At 45.4% G+C, this 25,414-nt stretch overlaps 2 protein-coding genes across 7 annotated transcripts in view; one reads left to right on the forward strand and one right to left on the reverse strand.

Annotated features, from left to right (window-relative positions):
• Nucleotides 1–25,414, reverse strand: part of LOC148442679 (uncharacterized) — an 81,194-nt gene that overhangs the window by 19,322 nt on the left and 36,458 nt on the right. The window lies entirely within an intron of this gene.
• On the forward strand, nucleotides 35–21,368 carry LOC148442680 (uncharacterized). Of its 6 annotated transcripts, XM_088463637.1 has the most exons (10): nucleotides 35–104; nucleotides 1,507–1,621; nucleotides 2,249–2,440; nucleotides 2,829–2,907; nucleotides 3,025–3,122; nucleotides 3,228–3,339; nucleotides 4,868–4,965; nucleotides 10,110–10,362; nucleotides 17,501–17,725; nucleotides 18,041–21,368. In XM_088463637.1, the coding sequence occupies exons 2-10, from the start codon at nucleotides 1,544–1,546 to the stop codon at nucleotides 18,919–18,921; spliced, it is 2,016 nt and encodes a 671-aa protein (XP_088319763.1). In that variant the 5' UTR covers nucleotides 35–104; nucleotides 1,507–1,543; the 3' UTR covers nucleotides 18,922–21,368. The 6 variants fall into 6 exon arrangements, with proteins under 6 accessions (XP_088319763.1, XP_088319758.1, XP_088319759.1 ...); XM_088463632.1 differs by having other exon boundaries at nucleotides 17,501–21,368; XM_088463633.1 differs by having other exon boundaries at nucleotides 17,504–21,368.

Genomic DNA, 25,414 nt, shown 5'->3' on the forward strand with positions numbered 1-25,414 from the left:
GGCGGCCATATTCTTATAGTCTCCCGGTCACAGAGCAGAGGGGGCGGGGCCACAGGGGCTTTAGCTGCCATTTTGTCATAGACATTACTGACAGCCGGAGCCAGGTAACGTGTCCTGTATATATTATTATTATATAGGGGAGAGGAGACCGTACAGTGATATATGAGGGGGAATAACACAGCTCCCAGCACACACTGATATGTGGTATTATTATTATATAGGGGAGAGGAGACCGTACAGTGATATATGAGGGAGAATAACAGCTCCCAGCACACACTGATATGTGGTATTATTATTATTATATAGGGGAGAGGGGACTGTACAGTGATATATGAGGGGGAATAACACAGCTCCCAGCACACACTGATATGTGGTATTATTATTATATAGGGAGAGGGAACCGTACAGTGATATATGAGGGGGAATAACACAGCTCCCAGCACACACTGATATGTGGTATTATTATATAGGGGAGAGGGGACTGTACAGTGATATATGAGGGGAAATAACACAGCTCCCAGCACACACTACGTGGTATTATTAGCGTTCCCGCTAGGCTGTTTTAGCGGGGTGCGGCGCCCTGCCCTCCTTCTGGAGGGCAAAAAGCAACCTGCCCTCCAGAAGGAGGGCAAAAAGCGCCCTGCCCTCACAGCCTGCGGGTGCCGTCTTCACCCGTGGGTCGCAGTGTCCCGCGGGTGGAGAAATGTGCGGTGAGTCTGTCACCGCCGGAGAATAGACGCCGGGCGCATGTCATCTATTCTCCCTGTCTGCAGCACTTGATTGCTGCCCAGCATGTCCGTAAGTGCCGGACATGCCCCCAAGAGTGATGAAAAGGGGACGCGTCTTATAAACACGCCCCCTTTTCAATGGCCACGTCCCCTTTTCGGTGCCCTCTCTAGCTTCGGCGCCCTGCCTGCCGCCGGAGCCAGATTGAACACTAATTATTATATAGGGGGGAGGGGACTGTACAGTGATATATGAGGGGGAATAACACAGCTCCCAGCACACACTGATATGTGGTATTATTATTATATAGGGGAGAGGGGACTGTACAGTGATATATGAGGGGGAATAACACAGCTCCCAGCACACACTGATATGTGGTATTATTATTATATAGGGGAGAGGGGACTGTACAGTGATATATCAGGGGGAATAACACAGCTCCCTCCCCACGCTCATAAGCGGTAATATTATTATTATCAAGGTATGGGAACTGGACAGTGATATGAGATGGAGTAACACAGCTTCTGACACACTGATATGTGATATTATTATTATATAGAGGAGAGGACTGTTCAAGAATGTATGTATATGTTTGCACATGAGACTGTATAAGGTGTACCCAGGACTGTATGTATGAGGTGTAATGCTGGGTAGTGACTGTGTCTATGAGGGGTATACATGCCGGATTCTTTGATTATGTTTCCCAGCCTGTGTTTCATTTTTGCAATGACTACTTATGTACTTTGTGGTATTTATTATAATTATTATTTTCCTTCTTAGACGATTGAGCTGTCGTGAAATCACTGTTTCATTGAAGATGGACATGGACCCGAGTCACAAAAGCCAGAAGATTTTACACTTCACCCTAGAAATAATCTACTTGCTGACTGGGGAGGTGAGAGGTTCTGGGGGAGTCACAGTGACATCACTTATATCTATAATAATAATACAGGGAGGTGAGGGGATCTGGGAGTGTCACAGTGACATCACTTATATCTATAGTAATAATACAGGGACATGACTGGGGAGGTGAGAGGATCTGGGAGTGTCACAGTGACATCACTTATATCTATAGTAATAATACAGGGACATGACTGGGGAGGTGAGAGGATCTGGGAGTGTCACAGTGACATCACTTATATCTATAGTAATAATACAGGGACATGACTGGGGAGGTGAGAGGATCTGGGAGTGTCACAGTGACATCACTTATATCTATAGTAATAATACAGGGACATGACTGGGGAGGTGAGAGGATCTGGGAGTGTCACAGTGACATCACTTATATCTATAGTAATAATACAGGGACATGACTGGGGAGGTGAGAGGATCTGGGAGTGTCACAGTGACATCACTTATATCTATAGTAATAATACAGGGACATGACTGGGGAGGTGAGAGGATCTGGGAGTGTCACAGTGACATCACTTATATCTATAGTAATAATACAGGGACATGACTGGGGAGGTGATGTCATCTGGGAGTGTATGTAGTGATGTTTGGTGTTTCCCCCAATACATAGGATTACAGAGTAGTGAAGAAGACATCTGGTGAGCATGAGACACCCAGCAGCCATACCCATGGGTCAAGGGGACTCAGCACGACCCAGAGCCAAATCACAGTGCCTCCACCTCACTCACTGATACATGAGAGAGACAATGACCAGAAGATCCTGGAACTCACCAACAAGATCATTCAGCTGCTGACTATAGAGGTGACTGCTGGGAATGGGACATTATACAGTAACACCAGGGGATGTGTCTGGGTGATGACTGGAGAGGTGACTGCTGGGAATGGGACATTATACAGTAACACCAGGGGATGTGTCTGGGTGATGACTGGAGAGGTGACTGCTGGGAATGGGACATTATACAGTAACACCAGGGGATGTGTCTGGGTGATGACTGGAGAGGTGACTGCTGGGAATGGGACATTATACAGTAACACCAGGGGATGTGTCTGGGTGATGACTGGAGAGGTGACTGTTGGGAATGGGACATTATACAGTAACACCAGGGGATGTGTCTGGGTGATGACTGTATCATTGTGTGTGTCAGGTTCCTATAAGGTGTCAGGATGTCACTATCTTTGTCTCCATGCAGGAAGGGGAGTATATAGAGGAACACAGGGGTCTGTACAAGGACGTGATGATGGAGAATCACCGGCCCCTCACTTCACTGGGTAAGAGGAGACTGTCATTTATTGTACAGGGTAGGGCAGGTATGGGCCCCCTATATACACACATCACCTGATAATCACATATATACAATGTACTCAGTCACTGTGTGTCTCCTACAGATGGACCCAGTAACAGAAATATCCCAGAGAGATGTCCCCGTCCTCTTTATTCACAGGATTGTACAGAGGAGAATCACAGGACCCCACAGGAGCATCAGGTAGGTGGGATTTAGGGTCTCGCCAATCTCTGTGTTTCTAATATACTCGTATTGTGCTGCCTACTCTCAATGGAATCAGACGTTATTATTGTATGGGCCATTTAGAGTGAAGTTCTAGCTGATATTGAGGCAGAAGAAATAGAGAAGGAAGAAGAGACGTATGTGAGGGGTGATCAGCAGTGTAAAGAGGAGGAAATCCCTACAGATATCAGCACAGGTGAGTAATAAACACTTATTACAGAAACGCATCACATATTCTCCTTGCTCAGTGATTACATCAATCTCTTATCCTACACCCTACTCAGTGCAAACTAATGAGGGAAATGAATCTGCAGAGTTGGAGAGTCAGGAGCCATCAGCCCCTATTATACTCCTGCTCTCCCCCTCACATCATGTCACTGTGTGTTACCAGCCCCGAGATCTGACCAGTCTCCTCCCCACACTCTCTGGTGTATCTCATACATCAGGAGCCATCAGCCCCTATTATTCTCCTGCTCACCACCTCACATCATGTCACTGTGTGTTACCAGCCCAGAGATCTGACCAGTGTCCTCCCCACACTCTCTGGTGTATCACATACATCAGGAGCCATCAGCCCCTATTATACTCCTGCTCTCCCCCCTCACATCATGTCACTGTGGGTTACCAGCCCAGAGATCTGACCAGTGTCCTCCCCACACTCTCTGGTGTATCACATACATCAGGAGCCATCAGCCCCTATTATACTCCTGCTCTCCCCCCTCACATCATGTCACTGTGGTTACCAGCCCAGAGATCTGACCAGTCTCCTCCCCACACTGTCTGGTGTATCTCATACATCAGGAGCCATCAGCCCCTATTATACTCCTGCTCTCCCCCTCACATCATGTCACTGTGTGTTACCAGCCCCGAGATCTGACCAGTCTCCTCCCCACACTCTCTGGTGTATCTCATACATCAGGAGCCATCAGCCCCTATTATACTCCTGCTCTCCCCCTCACATCATGTCACTGTGTGTTACCAGCCCAGAGATCTGACCTGTCTCCTCCCCACACTCTCTGGTGTATCTCATACATCAGGAGCCATCAGCATTGTGTTCACACGTACCCAGAAGAAGCCAGCTCCAGGTGCTGGTAATAGCATGGGGGAAGTAGTTCCAGGTACCGATGTAGGAGCCTGGCAATGGCAGTGGGTTTCCCAGCCACTACGCAGTGGGAGGAGTCAGTAATAGCGCAGTCACTGCCGGTGAGAGGGAATCACTAGGAGTGGTGGAGTAAGCTGACTCTGGTTACTCAGGGATCAGTAATCACCCTCTGTTCTATCATGTTATACATCTGTGATCACCTGGCGGAGTGAGGTCATCTGGTCACAGACGGCCTTACTGATAAAGGGCCCATTTATGGACTGACCCTACATGCCGCCCATTATATTGTGTCCTGCACAGGGGACTCTAATCACCACTGACCAGACTGTCTGTAACTTGTTATTTTGTGCTGGTAGTAACAATGGTCACACGCTGCCAGCTCCCCGGGTGGTTGTTCCCGCTTGTAATCTGTGCCGACTCCTTCCTGCTGGTTGTGTTACTGTCCCCTCAGCATCTAATGATCACATATATACAGAATGTACTCAGTCACTGTGTGTCTCCTACAGATGGGCCCAGTAACAGAAATACCCCAGAGAGATGTCCCCGTCCTCTGTATTCCCAGCACTGTACAGAGGAGAATCACATATATATAATGTACTCAGTCACTGTGTGTCTCCTACAGATGGGCCCAGTAACAGTAATACCCCAGAGAGATGTCCCCGTCCTCTGTATTCCCAGCACTGTACAGTGGAGAATCACAGGAGCCCACAGGAGCATCAGGTAATATAGGCTCTTCCCAAGGATCGTAATTCCAAAGTGACTTTTTATTAATGAATTAATCTGCTTCTAATTGATTGTCTTACATGCTTATATTATTCTTATACTATTTATTCTCAAATAATGTACTCAGACAGTATTAAAGTGTTTTCTTCTTCATTGCCATAGAGGACACAGGGACAACGCTGGTATAGGGGTGTGCAATAGGACTGGGCACCAGACAGAATCTTCTTTGACTTCAGGGCAGCCCAGCCTCCTCCCCTATACCCCGCCCCCAGCTCCAGGTAGCCCAGCCTCCTCCCCTATACCCCGCCCCCTGCTCCAGGCAGCCCAGCCTCCTCCCCTATATCCCGCCCCCAGCTCCAGGCAGCCCAGCCTACACCCCGCCCCCAGCTCCAAGCAGCCCAGCCTCCTCCCCTATACCCCAGCTCCAGGCAGCCCAGCCTCCTCCCCTATACCCCGCCCCCAGCTCCAGGGCGCCCTTCTTCCTCCCCTATACCACACTCCCAGCTCCGGGCAGCCCATCCTCCTCCCCTATACCACGCCCCCAGCTCCAGGCAGCCCAGCCTCCTCCCCTATACCATGCCCCCAGCTCCAGGCAGCCCTGCCTCCTCCCCTATACCACACCCCCAGCTCCAGGCAGCCCAGCCTCCTCTGCTATACCATTCCTCCAGCTCCAGGCAGCCCAGCCTCCTCCCCTATACCCCGCCCCTAACTCCAGGCAGCCCATCCTTCTCCCCTATACCCAGCTCCAGGCAGCCCAGCCTCCTTTCCTATATCTCACCCCCAGCTCCAGGCAGGCCAGTTCTCATTTTGTGCCGACAGGAGCAGGGCACACTCATTTTGTGCTGGCAGAAGCCGGGCACACTTCTACAGGGCCCCAGATCTTTATTTTATTTATTTTAATTTTATTCTAATTGAGTGAGCAACGTTGACGCTCAACCAACCCCTGGTGTCTGTGTCTGTGGTGCTGGCGAACGGGTCAGCGATCTCGACCGTGTCCTCCATAAGCACAGAGGACCCCAGCCGCAGCCGTCTCTACGAGGAATCAGGTAAGGCGGCTTCCTGCATGCAGGTAGCCACGTTGGTGCGGCTTTACCCACCGGCTCTGACAAGCCGCCCGCACCTCCACTAGACCACCACGGGCACATAGGTAACGGGGCTCTGCACTAGAAGCGGTCATTTACCCTGTGGGGCTCCATGTCAGAAGAGGCTGATAGACTCTCCCTGTTAGCTCCTCCCCGGCCCCTGGTACTTTCCCTCACAGGCTTCCCGCCTGAGGTTTTCTCCTCTCCTTCCCACAGAGATGCTGAGCGGCCATTTTCAGTGCAACAGCCGACTACAGACAGTCTCCAAAGAGCTGGGCTCCTGTCTCCCTGTATATCACTCTCAGGTCAGGTTATACAGACAGTCTCCGGAGAGCTGGGCTCCTGTCTCCCTGTATATCACTCTCAGGTCAGGTTATACAGACAGTCTCCGGAGAGCTGGGCTCCTGTCTCCCTGTATACCACTCTCAGGTCAGGTTATACAGACAGTCTCCGGAGAGCTGGGCTCCTGTCTCCCTGTATATATCACTCTCAGGTCAGGTTATACAGACAGTCTCCGGAGAGCTGGGCTCCTGTCTCCCTGTATATCACTCTCAGGTCAGGTTATACAGACAGTCTCCGGAGAGCTGGGCTCCTGTCTCCCTGTATATCACTCTCAGGTCAGGTTATACAGACAGTCTCCGGAGAGCTGGGCTCCTGTCTCCCTGTATATCACTCTCAGGTCAGGTTATACAGACAGTCTCCGGAGAGCTGGGCTCCTGTCTCCCTGTATATATCACTCTCAGGTCAGGTTATACAGACAGTCTCCGGAGAGCTGGGCTCCTGTCTCCCTGTATACCACTCTCAGGTCAGGTTATACAGACAGTCTCCGGAGAGCTGGGCTCCTGTCTCCCTGTATATCACTCTCAGGTCAGGTTATACAGACAGTCTCCAGAGAGCTGGGCTCCTGTCTCCCTGTATACCTCACTCTCAGGTCAGGTTATACAGACAGTCTCCGGAGAGCTGGGCTCCTGTCTCCTTGTATATATCACTCTCAGGTCAAGTTATACAGACAGTCTCTGGAGAGCTGGGCTCCTGTCTCCCTGTATATCACTCTCAGGTCAGGTTATACAGACAGTCTTCGGAGAGCTGGGCTCCTGTCTCCCTGTATATCACTCTCAGGTCAGGTTATACAGACAGTCTCCGGAGAGCTGGGCTCCTGTCTCCTTGTATATCACTCTCAGGTCAGGTTATACAGACAGTCTCCGGAGAGCTGGGCTCCTGTCTCCCTGTATATATCACTCTCAGGTCAGGTTATACAGACAGTCCCCAGAGAGCTGGGCTCCTGTCTCCCTGTATATCACTCTCATATCACTAATATGGTTTCCTTTAAGGATCCAATGGATAGGAAGTTGGAAAGTTTCCTTAAGGCTATTTATTCCCATGCAGGTGCTATCACACCTTCGGCTATAGCTTCCGCTTGGGTGGCTAAGACCATCGGCAGTTGGAAACGACCTCTCTTCTGGTACTCCTAGGAACCAGTTATTGTTCCAAGTGGCGCATATTAAGGAGGCTGCCTCCTATCTGGATGAGGCAGCCCTTGACACTAGTATTCTAACCTCCAAAGTGTCAGATTCCCCCATCGCGACTAGGCTTCATTCCTGGCGTGCAGACTCTAGATTCTAAGAAGGCTATGGAGGCCCTTCTCAATTATGGGGAAATTCTTTTTGGTCCGGAATTGGACAAGGTGGTGGCATCTAAGACAGCGTTTCTACCATCTGTAGCAGCCCCTAGATTGCGAGCGTCTAATTTTCACTCTTTTCATCCACAGGGAAAGGCTAGGGGCCAGTCTTCCTCCAGGTCCCATGGTTCTTCCTCCAAGGGCTCCATACCCAAATCAAAAAGCGCTGGGCTGCCAGTTGTCCCGCCACCAAGCCTGACGACAAGACTGCATCCACACAGGGCAGGCCTCCACCTTGGGGACCCCAGCATAGGAGGCTGACTTCTGCTTTTCTCCGAGATCTGGCTGGCCAACACATCGGACCACTGGGTATGGGAGGTGGTTTCTCAGGGCTACGCTCTAACCTTCTGAAGGCGTCCTTAGCCCAGTTCTTTTCCACAGGTTTTCTAGCAGATCTACAAAAAGCAAAAGCACTGCTGGAGTCATTTCACTCCCTTCTGGCCTCCAAGGTAATTATTCCAGTACCCAGGGCTCAGAGAGACACAGGCTTCTATGCCAATCTCTTCTTGGTTCAGAAGTCAAGCGGTACTTTTCATCAATACTAAAGTCACTCAACCGCTTCTTGCAGATCCCCAGATTTCGTATACAATTTCTATGTTCTATCATTCTATCACTGGAATCGGGGGATTACATGGCCTACCTGGACACTCAGGTTGCTTATGTACATGTTCCTATCTGGCTCAGTCACCCGTGCTTCCTCTGGTTTTGCGGTCCGGGTGGATCATTACCAATTTTGGGCTTTGCCATTTGGCTCCCCGAAAATCATGACAGTCATGGCATCTCCTTTACAGGTGTTAGGATTCTCCATTACCTGGACGGCCTTCTTATCCTGGGCTAGTCTCCAGATGTCCTCAGTGAACATCTCCATCTGGCTCCACCTGGGGGCCTGAATGTACTTAACTGTTTAGTGAGTCAAACTTCAGGACAGGATGCTCAGATTCTTGCATCACTGCCGAGTATCCACTCTTGCATGCGGGTCCTGGGCACACTTGTCTCCACCTTTGACACCCAGTTTTCCAGTTGGCCGCTTCAGGGGGCAGTTCTGACCCGATGGAATGGATCCTATCCACATGGACATGGGCCGCCCCTTTTAGATTCAGAATTGGGTTCTGCTCCTCACCGATGCCAGTCATTTCAAGGTCAGTGAACGGTTCAGGAGACCAGCCTTCTGATCAACATTCTGGAACTCTGAATGGTCTTTCAGGCTCTGTGTCTAGTGCAACTGCTCCTCCAGCATCGTCCGGTCCAGGTTCACTCCGACAACGCAATTGTCGTTGCCTACATCAACCATCAGGGAAGCATTTGCAGTTGCGGCGCCATGAAGGAGTTGAGTCGCATTATTAGCTGGGCAGAGCTTCATCTTCCAGCTTTGTCGGAGGTCTTCATTCCAGGGGTCCAGAATTGGGATGTGGACTTTCTAAGCCGCCAAGATCTTTCCCTCGATCGGGCCTTTCTTTGGACACAGGCTACCTTCTGAAGCTTCTGAAGGTCGTTTCTCGGTTCCATATCAACTAGGAGATTGTCTTTCCAGCTTTTCAGTCTCCTGATTCTTCGCCGGAAGAGGCCTCTTTGGATGTGATGAGCGCCCTCCAGATCTACGTAGACCACTCTTACATCCGTAAGTCCGTTTCCATATTTGTGCTCTATGGCTTTCACAAATGGGGCTGGCTGGCTACAAAGCAGACCTTGGCCCGCTGGCTTTGTTTGACTATCTGCCACGTGTATGTGGTGGCATTTCTCCCAGCACCAGCCGTGGTGACATCTCATTTCACCAGGTTGATAAGTACTTCTTGGGCAGCTCGCCATGGTAGGCAGAGAATCTCTGCAGGGTGGCTACGTGGTTTTCTGTCCACACGTTTCTTTTTCTATTCCTTTGACACCTTTGCCTCTGCAGACGTGGCATTTGGGTGGAGAGTTCTCAGTGCAGCTCAGGAGCATCCCCTCCCTTATGGAAATTGCTTTGGGATATCCCAGATTTGTCCCTGTGTCCCTTATAGGTAGGAAGAAGAAAGGAAGATTTATGCTCTTACCTGGTTAAACCCTTTTCTTCAAGTTCCATAGGGGGCACAGGGTGCCCACCCTTACGCACTTGGCTTGCGGGGGTTTGTTCTGTTTCTGGTTCCCCTGTCCATCTCTTTGTGTGTGTTTGGAGATGTGTGTGTGCCAGTCTTCCGTCTCCTTCTCGCTCCTGCCTTGGGCTTGCTAACTCAACAGGCTTGCCTGGGCCTGTGAGTGGGGTATAGATGAGAAGGAGGCAGGGCTGCCCTAAATCAAAGAAGTGTTTAGTGCCCTATACCAGCGTTGTCCCTATTGAACTGGAAGAAAAGGATTTAACCAAGTAAGAACACAAATCTCATTTGATTGTTTTGTGGGTAATTTAGGATGAAGACCTGACTGCTATTAAGGTGGAAAATATAAAGAGAGAAGAAGAGATGTATCTGACAATTATAGAGGTGGAAGATAAAGAGGGAGAAGAAGAGACGTATGTGACTGATATGAAGGCAGAAGATATGCAGGGAGAAGATGAGACATATGTGACTAATATGAAGACAGAAGATATAGACGGACAAGAGACGTATGTGAGAGGTGATCAGCAGTGTAAGGAGGAGGAAATCCCTACAGATATCAGCACAGGTCAGTAATAAACACTTACTACAGAATAGAGTCACATATTCTCTTTGCTCAGTCACTACAATAATCTCTTATTCCTTACCCTCCTCTGACAGTGATCAGTTTATATTTTAGTAAAGCTAATTATAGAAGAATCAGCCACAATTTATATGAGACATGGAAAGTGTAATCAGACGTGACAGAATGATTTCTAAGTCTATGAGGGATGTCATTTTTTACTCCTACAGAACAATAGACGTAATAGTAGTATATATCTAATGCAAATATGTCACTGCTTTCCACACTGGTTCCACCCACTGTGATGAAATAGTGCTCTGAGGTAAGTCAGTAGATGATTGCGTGATCTTACTCACTGCTGGCTTCATGCTGCCGCATTTCTCTAATAATTCCGATGTGATTTCATCTGAGGAACAGTTTGTGAGGTAAATCAATATATTTAAATGCCCTTATAGACAAATTAATAAATATGTGTGTGTGTTAATATAGAGGGAGAGAGTAACAGGACAAGAAGGAGCTCATAGTGTAATAAATAAAATACCAATTGATGGGTGTAAAATAGGTAAGGATATGCTTATCTGAGTGTGGTTCCACTCAAGGGTGATGAAAATCAGGTTAATCTCTCCTTGGACACTTTTTCAACCACCTTTAATGATCTCCATATCTGGAATACTGGCCAGTACTAAGCAAACAGAGAAGACTCATGATGTAATAATTGTCACCTGGTTCTCTGCCTACACCTTCCTGATCTGTTACCGTTTCCGGCTTTCACATCGAGAAATCCATGGTTTTGGACGGAAGATGTTGCATTTAGGTTTTTGTAAGCGTACCCTGCCCTAAGGGCAGCTTTTGAGTTTTCCGTGGTCCAGTGTCCCCCAGCTTAGATGAAAGAGAAAACAGGAATTTTGTAATAACTTTTACATCCTTTTCTCTGATTCCATCTGGGGGACACCGTGTTCCCACCGTTACACTCTGTTGTTTTGTTGGTTGGTTCTTGCTGGTTTGTGTATTACACTGTGTTGTTTCCCCTTGGTTTATCGCTACTTTTGAAGTTGTACTGATGACCAAGAGGTTGCAGAGGTGAGGAGCTACCATCTTACAGATATACTAGTCTTATAAGTGCCAGCTCCTACGGTCCTCTCCGCTACCCATGATCCAATGTCCCTCAGATGGAATCAGAGAAAAGGATATAACAGTAAGTACAAACATCCCATTATCCTACTCGTGTGTGCCTGACATTTATTGACGGAGAGTTGTGCTGGGAGCCACATGGCTTGTAGTAAGGGTAGCACTTGCTGATGGTGTGATATAGTCATCTCAGCAGCAGTGAGAAAATGGCCAGTGGGCCAGTGGGCGCTGTCACATGTGTTGTCTGTACTCAGCATGGGGGACATGCACATGGGCATAGTACTATGTAAAGAGACGGAATTGTCTAGGGAACAAAGTAACAACACCTTTTTCCAAACCCTAGTGATCTGCAACCCCGTGTCATCACATTTGGTGGCAAGAGTGGGATCGCTCAAGTTAAAAGCTCAGCAGCAAGAATCAGCAGAATGGAGACAGCAGCACCAACAACGCTCGCTGAATGGGTTCTAAAATGGCACAAAAGAGCTGCCATGGTACTGGCTGGAGTAGAGGTCGTCTGCACACTCAGCAGTACCAGGAGACATTTGAGAGCCACATTGCCAGGGGCCAGGCTGTGAAACAAGCAGATTGCTGGTGGTTGTTAGCCTCACACCAAAGATGGCACTACGTAACCGTTAGGGCACCACATAGACCCTACAAAAGTGGAGACTGTGGATAGAGGAGCCCTGTTATGCCTACAACATCCTTAGGAGTCCTTTTAAAGTTGCTTAGGAAGACTTCCAATGGTGAAGCTAATGGATGCCTGAGGCAGGCTACAGCTCAAAGTGTGGAGCAATGATCAGCCTGGAAGTCAGGAGTGGGAGAGGGGCGGCCATTTACAAGTGTGTTTTGGGCCTACAGTTATTTGCTACCAGAGACATGTAATTAGGAATCTGGTGGAGGACGCAAAAATTGTGACCTGCTAATCATAATTCCACCATATCCAATAGGCCAGAGGTTTTCAACCGGTGTGCCGCGGCACACTAGTGTGCCGTGGCCGGTTGTGAAGTGTGCCGCGGGGCTGTCAGAGCCACCGGGCACATTTTACTGTACTTCAGCATCCCAGGCCGCTGAGCTCCTCTGGGAGACTCAGGCGCGACCGGGTAGTGACCTGCAAAGATGCGTCGGCGTGACATCACAGGTCACGCACGCCGCGTTGTCCACTGGCCTCCAGCCAGCTCTGCCAGCCAACGCCCTGCGCCAATCAGCCAAGCCCGCGCTCTGTCCAGGCAGGCTCTGCAGCCTGCCTGGAAGCCCGCCCGCATGCGATCCTGCTGCAGTGAGTGACAAGGGGGGAAGAAATGTGGGTTTTATGGGGACCAGACATTTTTTTCTTCTTAGTGGGTACCAGCCATAGTTTATTTTTTCGTGGGAATCAGTCATGTCATTTTTTTTAGTGAGAACCAGCCATATGTTATCCAGCCATATATTTGTCAATTTAGTGGGGAACAATGTGTTTTGTATTTTGTTTCTGTGGGGCCAGCCATAGGTTTCTTTTTCTGTGGGGAGCAATTCTGTGGGGCGCAATGTGGTATGGTTGTATTTTTTGTGGGGAGCAATGTGGTTTTTTTTTTCTGTTAGGCCAGCCAATGGGATTGTTTTATTCTAGTGGGGGCCAATGTAGTGTGTTTTTTATTCTTGTGGGGGCCAATGTAGTGTGTTTTGTTCCTGTGGGAACTAATGTAATGTGTTTTTTCATAGTCCGCGCACACCGCATCGCCGGATAGTGTGCCTTTGCAATTTTAAAATCTTGTGTGGTGTGCCGCGAGTTAAAAAAGGTTGAAAATCACTGCAATAGGCCATGCACTAGGCTTCTCAGGTAGCATGGCCTTCTGACCCAGGTTTGGTTATAACACCAGTAAGTTTGTGCTGAGAACATGGACTAAAAAGTTGGATAGGAAAGTAAAGAAACCGGAATTGTGTAGGTGACTAAAGTTACAACGTCTTATTCCAAACCCTACCTGGACTGTACTTTTTAGCCCAGTGTTCTTTAATTACTTCATACCCTGGTGATTATGCCAGCCCTTTACTGATAACCATAAATGTAAATACAACATCATTTTATGTGTTGCCGTGTGACATTAGGTGATAGATGTTTCCATACAGATTGTGTATCCCCATGCCCTTAGGAATATATCATACCAGATGTACCTGTGAGGGAAATGTGACATCAAGGCCAACACAATGTGGTAAGCGGTGTATGCATTGCAGAGAGTAGCCCAGCGCCTTCCGTGCATCATTCGCAATGTAGCTTCCTCCTTTGTGAGTCCCGGCATCTCCTCTCTGCGTCTTTTAACACAATTTAAAATACTGACATAGTTTGGACTCGAACCTGTCACCTCTGCTTTGCAGTCAGACAACATAGAAATAGAGAGATTTGCTGCTACAATGGAAGCCTGTGAATTCTAACTCTATGCAGCTAATTCATATTCTCTGTAATTTAAAATACAGTCCTACCATGGATTCGAACTTAGCACCTTATACTTTGCAGTTAGTCACCTTACCAATGGAACCATTTGCTACTACATTAGAAATATGAGAATGCTAACTATATGAGGGCACAAATTTACAGTTTGCAGGAGGGTGCCTAACGCCCTAGCATCGGCCCTTCTTCACAGGTTAAATTCTCCGTTAACAGTTGACACTCAAGGGTTGAGTGAATTAAGGTAACTTGTACCTTCTTTTTACTCCCTAGTGCCAGAGAGCCAAGAGTGTGACCCAGCAGGGTAGTGGGGGCTGGATAGCACAATGACCCCACCTTCGGTAACTCCCCTGAGCAGATCCTTCCAACGAGGGTATTAGGAGGGTGATAAAGGAGGGTTAGACTGAGGGCTGGAGAGATGAGTCCCTGGCCCTAGGATAAGAGGTGATACTCTTGCCAGGGAATCATTGTGGGAACTGTCGTGTGGAATTGTATTACTGAAGTATGCTGTGCTCTATATCACCCATTCTGATCAATAAACCACCATTGGTTTTCATCTACCACCGTGCCCAAGTAATCTGCAGCCCCATAGCCTCTGTAATTACGTGAATAATATGTGGTGCACCAATGCTGCCTTTATTGAGACTTTCTGTTCTGTCGATGTGGAATGTCTTATTGATAAATGCAGGCCCTTTTATTTGCCTAGAGAAATCTTATCAGTGATAGTGGTGGCTGTTTATATTCCCCCCGCAGGCAAATGAGGGTTGTGCTCTGGACATTGTATGTAATGCCCGAGCTAAACCACAATCTGCTTATGTGGAAGGAGCATCCAGTGACTGTGTGTCACCAGCCCAGAGATCTGACCAGTCTCCTCCCCACACTCTCTGGTGTATCTCATACATCAGGAGCCATCAGCCCCTATTATACTCCTGCTCTCCCCCTCACATCATGACACTGTGTGTTACCAGCCCAGAGATCTGACCGGTCTCCTCCCTACACTCTCTGGTGTATCTCATACATCAGGAACCATCAGCCCCTATTATACTCCTGCTCTCCTCCTCACATCATGTCACTGTGTGTTACTAGCCCCGAGATCTGACCAGTCTCCTCCCCACACTCTCTGGTGTATCTCATACATCAGGAGCCATTAGCCCCTATTCTACTCCTGCTCTCCCCCTCACATCATGTCACTGTGTGTTACCAGCCCAGAGATCTGACCAGTCTCCTCCCCACACTCTGGTGTATCTATACATCAGGAGCCATCAGCCTCTATTATACTCCTGCTCTCCCCCTCACATCATGTCACTGGGTGTTACCAACCCAGAGATCTGACCAGTCTCCTCCCCACACTCTCTGGTGTATCTCATACATCAGGAGCCATCAGCCCCTATTATACACCTGCTCTCCTCCTCACATCATGTCACTGTGTGTTACCAACCCAGAGATCTGACCAGTCTCCTCCACACACTCTGGTGTATCTATACATCAGGAGCCATCAGCCTCTATTATACTCCTGCTCTCCCCCTCACATAATGTCACTGGGTGTTACCAACCCAGAGATCTGACCAGTCTCCTCCCCACATTCTCTGGTGTATCTCATACATCAGGAGCCATCAGCCCCTATTATACTCCTGCTCTCCCCCTCACATCATGTCACTGGGTGTTACCAGCCCAGAGATCTGACCAGTCTCCTCCACACACTCTGGTGTATCTATACATTAGGAGCCATCAGCCTCTATTATACTCCTGCTCTCTCCCTCACATCATGTCACTGGGTGTTACCAGCCCAGAGATCTGACCAGTCTCCTCCACACACTCTGGTGTATCTATATATCAGGAACCATCAGCCCCTATTATACTCCTGCTCTCCCCCTCACATCATGTCACTGGGTGTTACCAGCCCAGAGATCTGACCAGTCTCCTCTCTGCACTATAAAACCATATACTCACACATCACAACAAACTCCATGTATACACACACACAAAGCTATAAGCACACACTTATTATTGCACAGTGCTTCCACCAATGCTTGTCTACAATGAATTATTCAGCCTATAATAGTAGTGTGACTGTGACAGTGGGACTGTGACACCTGAGTGTGACCAGCGGGACATATAGTAGCTGTTCCACTGTTGCCATTTGCTACCTTTGTGCCTACCTGGAGACCTGTGAGTAGTGTAAACGGTGGCCAGGACATGCTGCTAGTGTACACAGCTATTGTGCTTCCACATCTCCAGTGTGTATGTGTGAGAGAAGTGAATGGTTGCCCAGTGTCACTGGCTTATGTGGTTTCCTGTCCCATGATAGTAGCTGGGCAATGTGTAAGCTGGGGGAATGTTACTCACCACATGTCACCATGGCTGGGTCTATGCCATCTGCTTGGTAATCCTGTTGTGTTGTATTTTATCTGTGCAGCAAGAGCCATATCTGCTGTATGTACAGTTATTATTGTAATAATTAGCTGTACAGTAGTTTGCAAATTCAAATTAGACATCGTGGTCTCACTATCAGTATTATTTACTGTTATTCTTAGGGGGTCCGTATGCCTTATGCTGTATATAAACATAACACATTGCAAGCCTAACAAGGGAATAGTGCATAAGACTTACAGTACAAAACATTGTAGCACATGGGACACCAGCTATAACAACATTGAAGCTTATACAGTCACGGTAATCACAGAAGCAGCACGGGCTGAGCCCAATGGTTCTGTTAGTACATGGGAGGAGGTAATAGTGTAGGTCAGGGGAGCGAGAGCACAAAAGGAAAGAGGGCCCTGCTCATTAGAGCTTACAATCTATAGGTGGAGGGGCTGACAGACAGGGGTGACACACGGGAGAGACAGTGAGCGAGGATCATAGTGAGATGAGTTAGAATGAGAGCAGGGAAGCTTTAGTAGAGGTTAAGGTGGGACGTAGTAGAGGTGGGATTGAGAGTCTGTATGAAGCTTAGAAAGAGGTGGAGAGTCTGAGAGTATGAGTTCCAGTGGTGGGGAGCAGCACCAGCAAAGTCTTGGAGGCAGGAGGGGAAGGATATAATTAGTTGGGAGGAGAGGTGCCAAGCATTGTCAGGGCAAAGTGGGTGATGGTAGTCTAGAGGGAGATGCAGTTGGAGATATAGGGGGGAGAGGGCTTTATAGGTGAGTAAAAGGTGTTTGAATTGGATTCTGAAGGAGATGAGGAGCCAGTGTTGGACCTTTTGGGATAGTGGAGGCAGAAGCAGTAGATTGGAGAAGATGAGCCTGGCAGCAGCATTGAGGACAGTTTGGAGTGATGAGAGATCAGAGTTGGGGAGGACACATGGGAGGAGGTTACAGTAACCCAGTCTGGAGGTGAGTGGATGACTGGGAGAGGGACTGAATGAGGGTATTGAGAGGGTGGAGTTGAGGATATCTCCAAGACAGAGGACTTGTGAGATGGATGACATGGTGAGGTTGCTGATGGATAGTAAAATTGAGGGAGGTGAGAGGACTCCAGGTGGTGAGAAGACAATCAGCTCATTCTTAGACATGTTAAGTTCAAGAAAATGGTGAGACATCCAGAACATTTGCTCCTCAATATAAACAATTATGTCTATCCTCATACGTTTGTTTCCAGTAGATGGACGCACAAGCAGGAATACCTCGGAGGGAGATCTCATTCTGTTTCCAGGTTTTAAAATAGAAGATAAGAACATCAGACAAGATTGTCCAGGAGAAAACCCCATTACCCTAAATATACATCCAGCACTTCACAGTGCGGATATGTCATATGGTCCCTCTAATCATGAGGAACGTTCTTCTGATAATTCAGATCTTGTTACACACAGTACAGCTCATAAAGGTGATACGATATTATCTTGTTTTGATTCTGGTAAAAGTTCTATACATCAGTCATTTTCTGTTACACATCATAGAAGTTACACAGGTGAGAGGCCATTTCTATGCTCTGAGTGTGGGAAATGTTTTACCAAGAAATCACATCTTGTTAGACATAAGATAACACACACAGGTGAAAAGCCATTTCCATGCTCTGACTGTGGGAAATGTTTTACACATAAATCAGATCTTGTTACACATATGAGAAATCACACAGGTGAGAAACCATTTTCCTGTTCTGAGTGTGGGAAATGTTTTACACATAAATCATCTCTTGTAGTACATCAGAGAAGTCACACAGCCGAGAAGCTACTTCCATGCTCTGATTGTGGGAAACGTTTTACCAAGAAATCACTTCTTGTTAAACATCAGAGAACTCACACAGGTGAGAGGCCATTTCTATGCTCTGAGTGTGGTAAATGTTTTACCCAGAAATCACATCTTGCTAGACATAAGATGACACATACAGGTGAGAAGCCATTTACATGCTCTGACTGTGGCAAATGTTTTACACATAAATCAGATCTTGTTACACATCAGAGATGTCACACAGGTGAGAAACCATTTTCCTGTTCTGAGTGTGGGAAATGTTTTACACAGAGATCATCTCTTGTTGTACATCAGAGAAGTCACACAGGTGAGAAGCTACTTCCATGCTCTGATTGTGGGAAATGTTTTACCAAGAAATCACTTCTTGTTAGACATCAGAGAACTCACACAGGTGAGAAGCCTTTTTCATGTCCTGAGTGTGGGAAATGTTTTATACGGAAAACACATCTTCTTATACATCAGGGAAGTCACACAGGTGAGAATCCATTTCCATGCCCTGAGTGTGGGAAATGTTTTATACATAAATCAGATCTTGTTACACATATGAGACGTCACACAGGTGAGAAACCATTTTCCTGTTCTGAGTGTGGGAACTGTTTTACACAGAGATCATCTCTTGTTGTACATCAGAGAAGTCACACAGTTGAGCAGTTACTTCTATGCTCTGAGTGTGGGAAATGTTTTACCAAGAAATCACTTCTTGTTAGACATCAGATGACACACACCGGTGAGAAACCTTTTTCATGTCCTGAGTGTGGGAAATGTTTTATACGGAAATCACATCTTCTTATACATCAGAGAACTCACACAGGTGAAATACAATTTCATTGAGCTGATATTCATGGACCCTAGGTGCTGCACAGAGCACAATCCAGGTGTGTAGGAGGAAAACACAATAAATAGTCTTAATAACGACTAAGTAAACAACAATATGTAGTTGGTATCTAGTGAGGAAGTCTATGTCATGCTGCCAGTCTATACGTTATAGTCACACATAAACAAAGTACAACAGCAGGAAGTGGAGATGGTTCAGGAAGAGCATAGATCACAGCGTAGTCAGTCACCAGGAGCGTCTGCAGGTCACATATAAAGAGTTAATAACACTGTAACTGTATATGATGGTAGCGTAATAACACTGTAACTGTATATGATGGTAGCACAATAACAACCAATCTGGGGAGACTCATCCTAGCTGGAGTTTCTACATATAGTTCCTACCAATTGGTGTTTATTGCACTTCCATCATATACAGATACAGTGTTATTAGCTCTGTACCATCATACACAGTTACAGTGTTATTGCGTTACCATCATATACAGTTAGTGTTATTGTGCTACCATCATATACAGTTACAGTGTTATTAGCTCTGTACCATCATATACAGTTACAGTATTATCAGCTCTGTATATGTGACCTGCAGATGCTCCTGGTGACTGATCGCAGTGTGGTCTATGCTCTGACCATTTCATTCACCTTTATCACATTTATATGCGTGAGATATTAAATAGCTGCTGAATATTTACACTATGGCCGATTGATGAAATTAATGTATATTATTTAGGTACTACTTATGGTGCATCAGTACTAAATACTGTACAAGCTGTGTACATTAATGTATATAATAAAAGCCTTTGTGGCCTACAGTATGTTGGATGTACCATTCGTTTCCTGAAATCTAGACTTAGGGAACACAGAGTGAACATAGTAAAGGGTCACCAGCCGCACAGTGTGTCGCAGCACTTTGCTACCAATCACAGCTGTGCTCCTGAAGACCTGTCACATGTAGGGGTGCAGCATGTGATGAGGACAAGCAGGGGCGCAGACAGGAACTTATGTGCTAAAGAGGCATTATGGGTGTTTACATTACAAACCTTGTTCCCACGAGGGCTCAGTGATACTATAGATTATGAGTCCTGTGCTTAGATGTTGGTGTAGTCAGCCTGGTCAGCTGGACCCGTATATGAGGCCATAACTGCATCTCTTTTTGTACAAATAGGGGTTACATGACTTGTGTGTGGAGTCTGTTACCCGTATTCCCCACATGTGTAGGTAACACGATACCAGGATGAAATGAATAACTGATAGAGGAGACCAGCCTATAATGATGGGATGTGCAGGGCATGTAATTCTCTCTGTATTTAGGTCTCTTACCCATATTCCCCACATGTAGGTAACACGATACCAGGATGAAATGAATAACTGATGGAGGAGACCAGCCTACAATGATGGGATGTGCAGTATAGGACATGTAATTCTCTCTGTATTTAGGTCTGTTCAGCATTAATAGATGCACCACTAAGACACATTGTGGTTAGAGTGGTGTAACTAGTGGTATATTTCCTGTAATAGGTAAAGAAGATACATGTGTTAATGTTTGTGGGTGTAGAGTAGTCTTTCAAATTTGTCTATTACAGCCAGAGGTAATAGGTTTGAGGCCAAGTAAGAACTTGGAGGGGACAAATATGTAATTTGTGGTTCAATACAATACAAATCCTTATACTTTATAGTCACATGATGTAATTATATACATGGATAACAACTAGCTAATTTATTCTCAACTATAACCCTTTTCTCATATTTTACTCTCATTTGTTTGTATACGAGTGAACTTTAGCGCCCACTGATAATGTGTTATATGAGGATTTAATAACATGGGAGAAAATTGGGCTAGATTGTATAAAAGTACATAAATATGAAGATTATATTGTTGACTATTAAATTATTGAAAAATAAATTGGACTATACCTTATGAGCGAGTCATATTACAGTGACTTTGATGATAGGGATAATAGAATATGTTAACTTAATAGAAATAGGTCTAATCTGAGCCCAGCTCCATCACTAGCAGGTGGAGAGATAGAGCAGTGGTAGAGAAAAGGTTTAGGAAGCACAAGGTGATGAGTTCGAGTCCTGGGAAGGGAGGTGGATCAATTTTGGTGAGTACATTGAATTTAAATCAGGATATTATATCTTAAGGATGACAAACCTCCAGTTTTAACATAAATAGCTATTCTGAATGGGGGTGCTACCATAGACACAAATTATCAATGAAACAATTGGGAAAGAGAAGCTTTGTCAGCTATGGTGTACTCACAGAAACATATAATAAAATATAACTTTGTATGTTTCATTCTAAAATATGGAATCAAGTTTTAAAACTAGCAAAATAAAAACAGAAAGAAAATGAAAATTGTGAAAAGAATGTTCAGTGTATTTTATTCACATTTTCTAACTATGTCAATCAAATATGTTATCAATAAAGTTGGATGTGTAAGAAATTGTCAGTGTCCTGTGTATTTTTGGAATGATTTATGAGTGATTACAGTAATATTCCTGACCTTATATTTGTACATATATTTAATACATATATATTATTTGGGTGGTTTTACAGATTTTTTTTATAAAATCTCAATGAGCCTGTATTTATGTATATGGCACAATATTTGCCTCAGAGATCATATATATCTCCTATTGTAAGGGATTAGAACTACTTATATAAATGTATTTGAACTTCACCAAAATGAATCTGTATGAAGAAACCAACATTTGAGGTGAAAGTACAACCAAAACTATATTATTATATAACCACACACAGATATTAACAAATGGAGATAGCTGACTTCTGGTTCTGACTGCATGGAGTGAGCGTCTCCCTCCCGGCACTCCGCCATGAACCCAGTGAATTTAACTTTTAAAGGCTGATTAAACAGTCTCCAAAAGGGATTCCCATTACTATTACATTCTCCAGTGCTTTATGGAGAAATTCTCTCCTGCATCCTCTGCTGCTCCAACCTAGACAAGGAAAACGCCGGGCTGAAGCTATCATGGAGGCACTCACACCAGCACACAATAAAGCTGCAACCTCTGACGCTGGTATAACGCAGATCTACCTCCTACAGTGCAGTAGTAGAGGCAATGAAATCCACTATGGGTCCCCTTTTAAATCAAGCTGTTAGTGACATTTCAACCCAGCTACAGCAATTGTCCCACAGAGTCTGACGCAGAGCATAGAATAGGCTCCCTCTATAACCATATGGCGGATGTTCAATATTCCATAAAAAATTGGAAAAGGAGAAATTTCAATTGAAAAACAAACTTGATGACCTTGAAAATAGGTCTGGAAGAAACAACATCAGGCTGGTGGGGTCACCTAAGTCTGTGAAGGGACAGGCGCTGGCAGTTTGTTCCATCCACATCACCGTCACTTTTAGGCATTACAAAGAATGCAAAGATCTGGTGATAGAGCGGGATCTCAGAGTGGGTCCTTCTCCTAGACCCACAGATACCAGACCTAGGGTCACATCATTTAAATGCCGAAATTATCTCCACAAGGCGGCATTTTGGAGTGTTTCGCAGAATAGGAATATCTCCTGGGAGGGCCATCAATTCTATATCTTCTAAGAATTTTCTGTGGATCTCACATGTGCCTGAAAAGCTTCCTCACCAATTTGCTCAGAACTCATCCGGGAATGCAAGAAATTCACACTGATATACCCTGTTAGACTCCGCTTGTTCCAAGAGGATTCCTTCTAAGACCTCACCTGCCCAGACGACACACAAGCATATTTACATGAGAAAGCTCAATAACGAAGTGCAGATATCTCCCACCCAGTTTCTGCTCCATGGGCTTACATGCAAAATCCATATTTCCTGCTTTGCTTAAGAGCTCATTCATGCCAACCTATTTTTCTGATTAGGGTATTTATATATTGTTTATTATACACGTCTGATTTCTCTTCTTGTTTTATGTCACTATTTTCTATTATATATATGGTCCCAGTAGCGCATGCAGAGGGGGTTTCTGAGTACCTAGAAACCCCCCCTGCACACACACACTGACAGCCCGAGCCTTCTTCCGCACGGGCTGTCAGAAAACTAGCCCTTCTGTTTTAGCTAAGGCAGGGAAGGGAACCCTCTCTCTGCACTCACATTGCTGAACGTTCAAAACCATCCCCCTCTACACACGCTGCTGCACGGGAGCTCTCCACAGCCCAGACAGGCACGATGGTGAGTTAACCCTTTGAAAACCTTCATGGTTTCTAGAGTGATTGCTTATGAATGCTTCAAGGGTGCCCTTCCAAAACATCACTAGCCCAGGCCCTGGTATGTATATGTATGCATGTATGTATGTGTGTGTGTATGTATGTGTATATACACATACATATGTATGCATACATATTATGTATACACATGTGTGTATACATATATACATATATATATTGTGATAGGATCACTGGTAAAGTGGTCTGTGGCAGGTACATTTGTCCCAGATTCCTGTCTTATGTGTTTTAAACCCCCAGGAGAAAGTCTGCAGTGTAGCAGGCTTGAGTTTCGGCTTTTTGAAAAGCCGGTTTGGGACCTGGGGGTTGTGGGTGAGAGGAGAGGGAGGGCTCCACCCACGGCCACTCCAGGTTTTGGTTCTCGCAGCCTGGTAACAGTCTTGTTAGGGTTTCCACCTGAGAGTGGCCAATATAAGCCTAGTGTGTTTAGGGCTGAGTGTCTCACCTGGGAGAGCAGACAGGGAGTTTGCTCAGACACTTGAAAATCTATCCGTGAGTGCTGTGCTTTTGTTGCTGGTGAGGGCATTAGGCCCTGCCAGGTCCTTGAGTGAGGGAACCACTTGTGAAGTTAGAGCCCCGACAGGGCTAGGATTTATGTTTATGTTTTCTTTATGTTATTTCTGACGTTGTACAATAAAGACTGGCGCCGACCAGCTTGTACTCAAATCCAGACTGGCGTACTGTTTCCCAGCTGCTGTGTGTGTAAGGAAGGAGACCTCTACCCAGGAGAGGGTCCCCTAATCTGACTGTGTCACAATATATATATATATATGATACTGTCTCTGCCTGCACTTCTCTCTGAATCTATATGAGACCTGGAGCTCCATCCCTTTGCTATATATATAAATATATATATATATATATATATATATACACACACTATATATATATATATATATATATATATACACACACTATATATATATATATATATATTCCATGTCTCCTGCTCAATGGAGCAATCCAGCGTGAACTGACGTTTCAAGGCCTCAACGGCCTTTTCTCAAGGTGTGCTTATATATATATATATACATACACACACACTATATATATATATACATACACACACACTATATATATATATACATACACACACACACTATATATATATATATACATACACACACACTAATATATATATATACATACACACACACTATATATATACATACACACACACTATATATATAACATTTAAGTTTTACATATATTTATATATAAATATAGTGTGTATAGAAATATACAGGCGTGTATGTATGTATGTGTGTGTATGTATATATATATATATTAGTTTTTTGTTTTTTTCCCGAGATTGGGGATTTGGAAACCCCCCTTTAAATATCCTGCGTTTGCCCCTGTGGTCCAGTATACTCACTATGATATCCCCCCCCCTGCTTCTGTACTGTAGGGGTAGTGGCCAAAAGCTCGGGATCAGAAAGTTTTCTGTATATGGTATTACTGTACATATTGTGGTTTGGGTTTTTTACACCAGGAAGTTGTATAGATCTGGTATATTTACCTGCTCTGTTACAGGGATGTTTATCCTATGGGTTATTATCACATTGCTCCCCTTATTTTGCTGTGTCTGTCTTTTTTCCTCATGTATATTCCCTCCTCCACTTTCTCTTCCCTGTTGTGCCCATACTCATACCTGTTATCTGATATCTATAAGGAAATGACCATCATGTCTATTCCTATTATGTCTCAGCTGAATATAGGATCTTGGGATATTGGGGGCATTAATTCTCCTGCTAAGAGGTGTAGGGTACTACTTTATCTGGCCAAAGAGAATATGGATGTAGTATTTCTTCAGGAGACAGTGACCTGAAACCAGAAGCCTATGTAGAAAAAGGGAAACACAAGGAAATGGGAAAACAGATCCAGCACAGGAATGGTGATAACATTGTGTATCATTTATTATAACCAACTGTAGGGAATATTATATTGGGTTCATATCTATAAGTAATAGAGTGTTGGTGGTGCTCCCAGGAATCAATATATTTGTATATCTGGTTGGTATTTTGCAAAGGCAAAAATAAAGAAAATTTATTTTTGGGGTACTCTTTATGTGTAACAAGTATGTTGGTTGTAGTACTTGAAACGTAACTTTTACTTTAATAAAATATATGAAAACTAATAAAGAGAAATTCTGAAAAATATGGTAATCTCAGATATCTGAAAGATTACTTACCGGTCACAATGAATATTGCCGAGTAGGGAATGAAACTATTTAAGAGATTAGTTCTATTATTCACTTGCACAAT

This window comes from Taudactylus pleione, unplaced genomic scaffold, assembly GCF_031769625.1.
Source record: "Taudactylus pleione unplaced genomic scaffold, aTauple2 ptg001421l, whole genome shotgun sequence".
Lineage (NCBI taxonomy): Eukaryota > Metazoa > Chordata > Amphibia > Anura > Myobatrachidae > Taudactylus > Taudactylus pleione.

Bases quoted from the DNA above. Each gene is read 5' to 3' on its own strand.
- LOC148442680 (XM_088463632.1), top strand. From the start codon at position 1,544: ATGGACATGGACCCGAGTCACAAAAGCCAGAAGATTTTACACTTCACC. The intron at 1,622-2,248 runs GTGAGAGGTTCT...CCCAATACATAG, and splicing joins TCTACTTGCTGACTGGGGAG to GATTACAGAGTAGTGAAGAA. The intron at 4,966-10,109 runs GTAATATAGGCT...TGGGTAATTTAG, and splicing joins GGAGCCCACAGGAGCATCAG to GATGAAGACCTGACTGCTAT.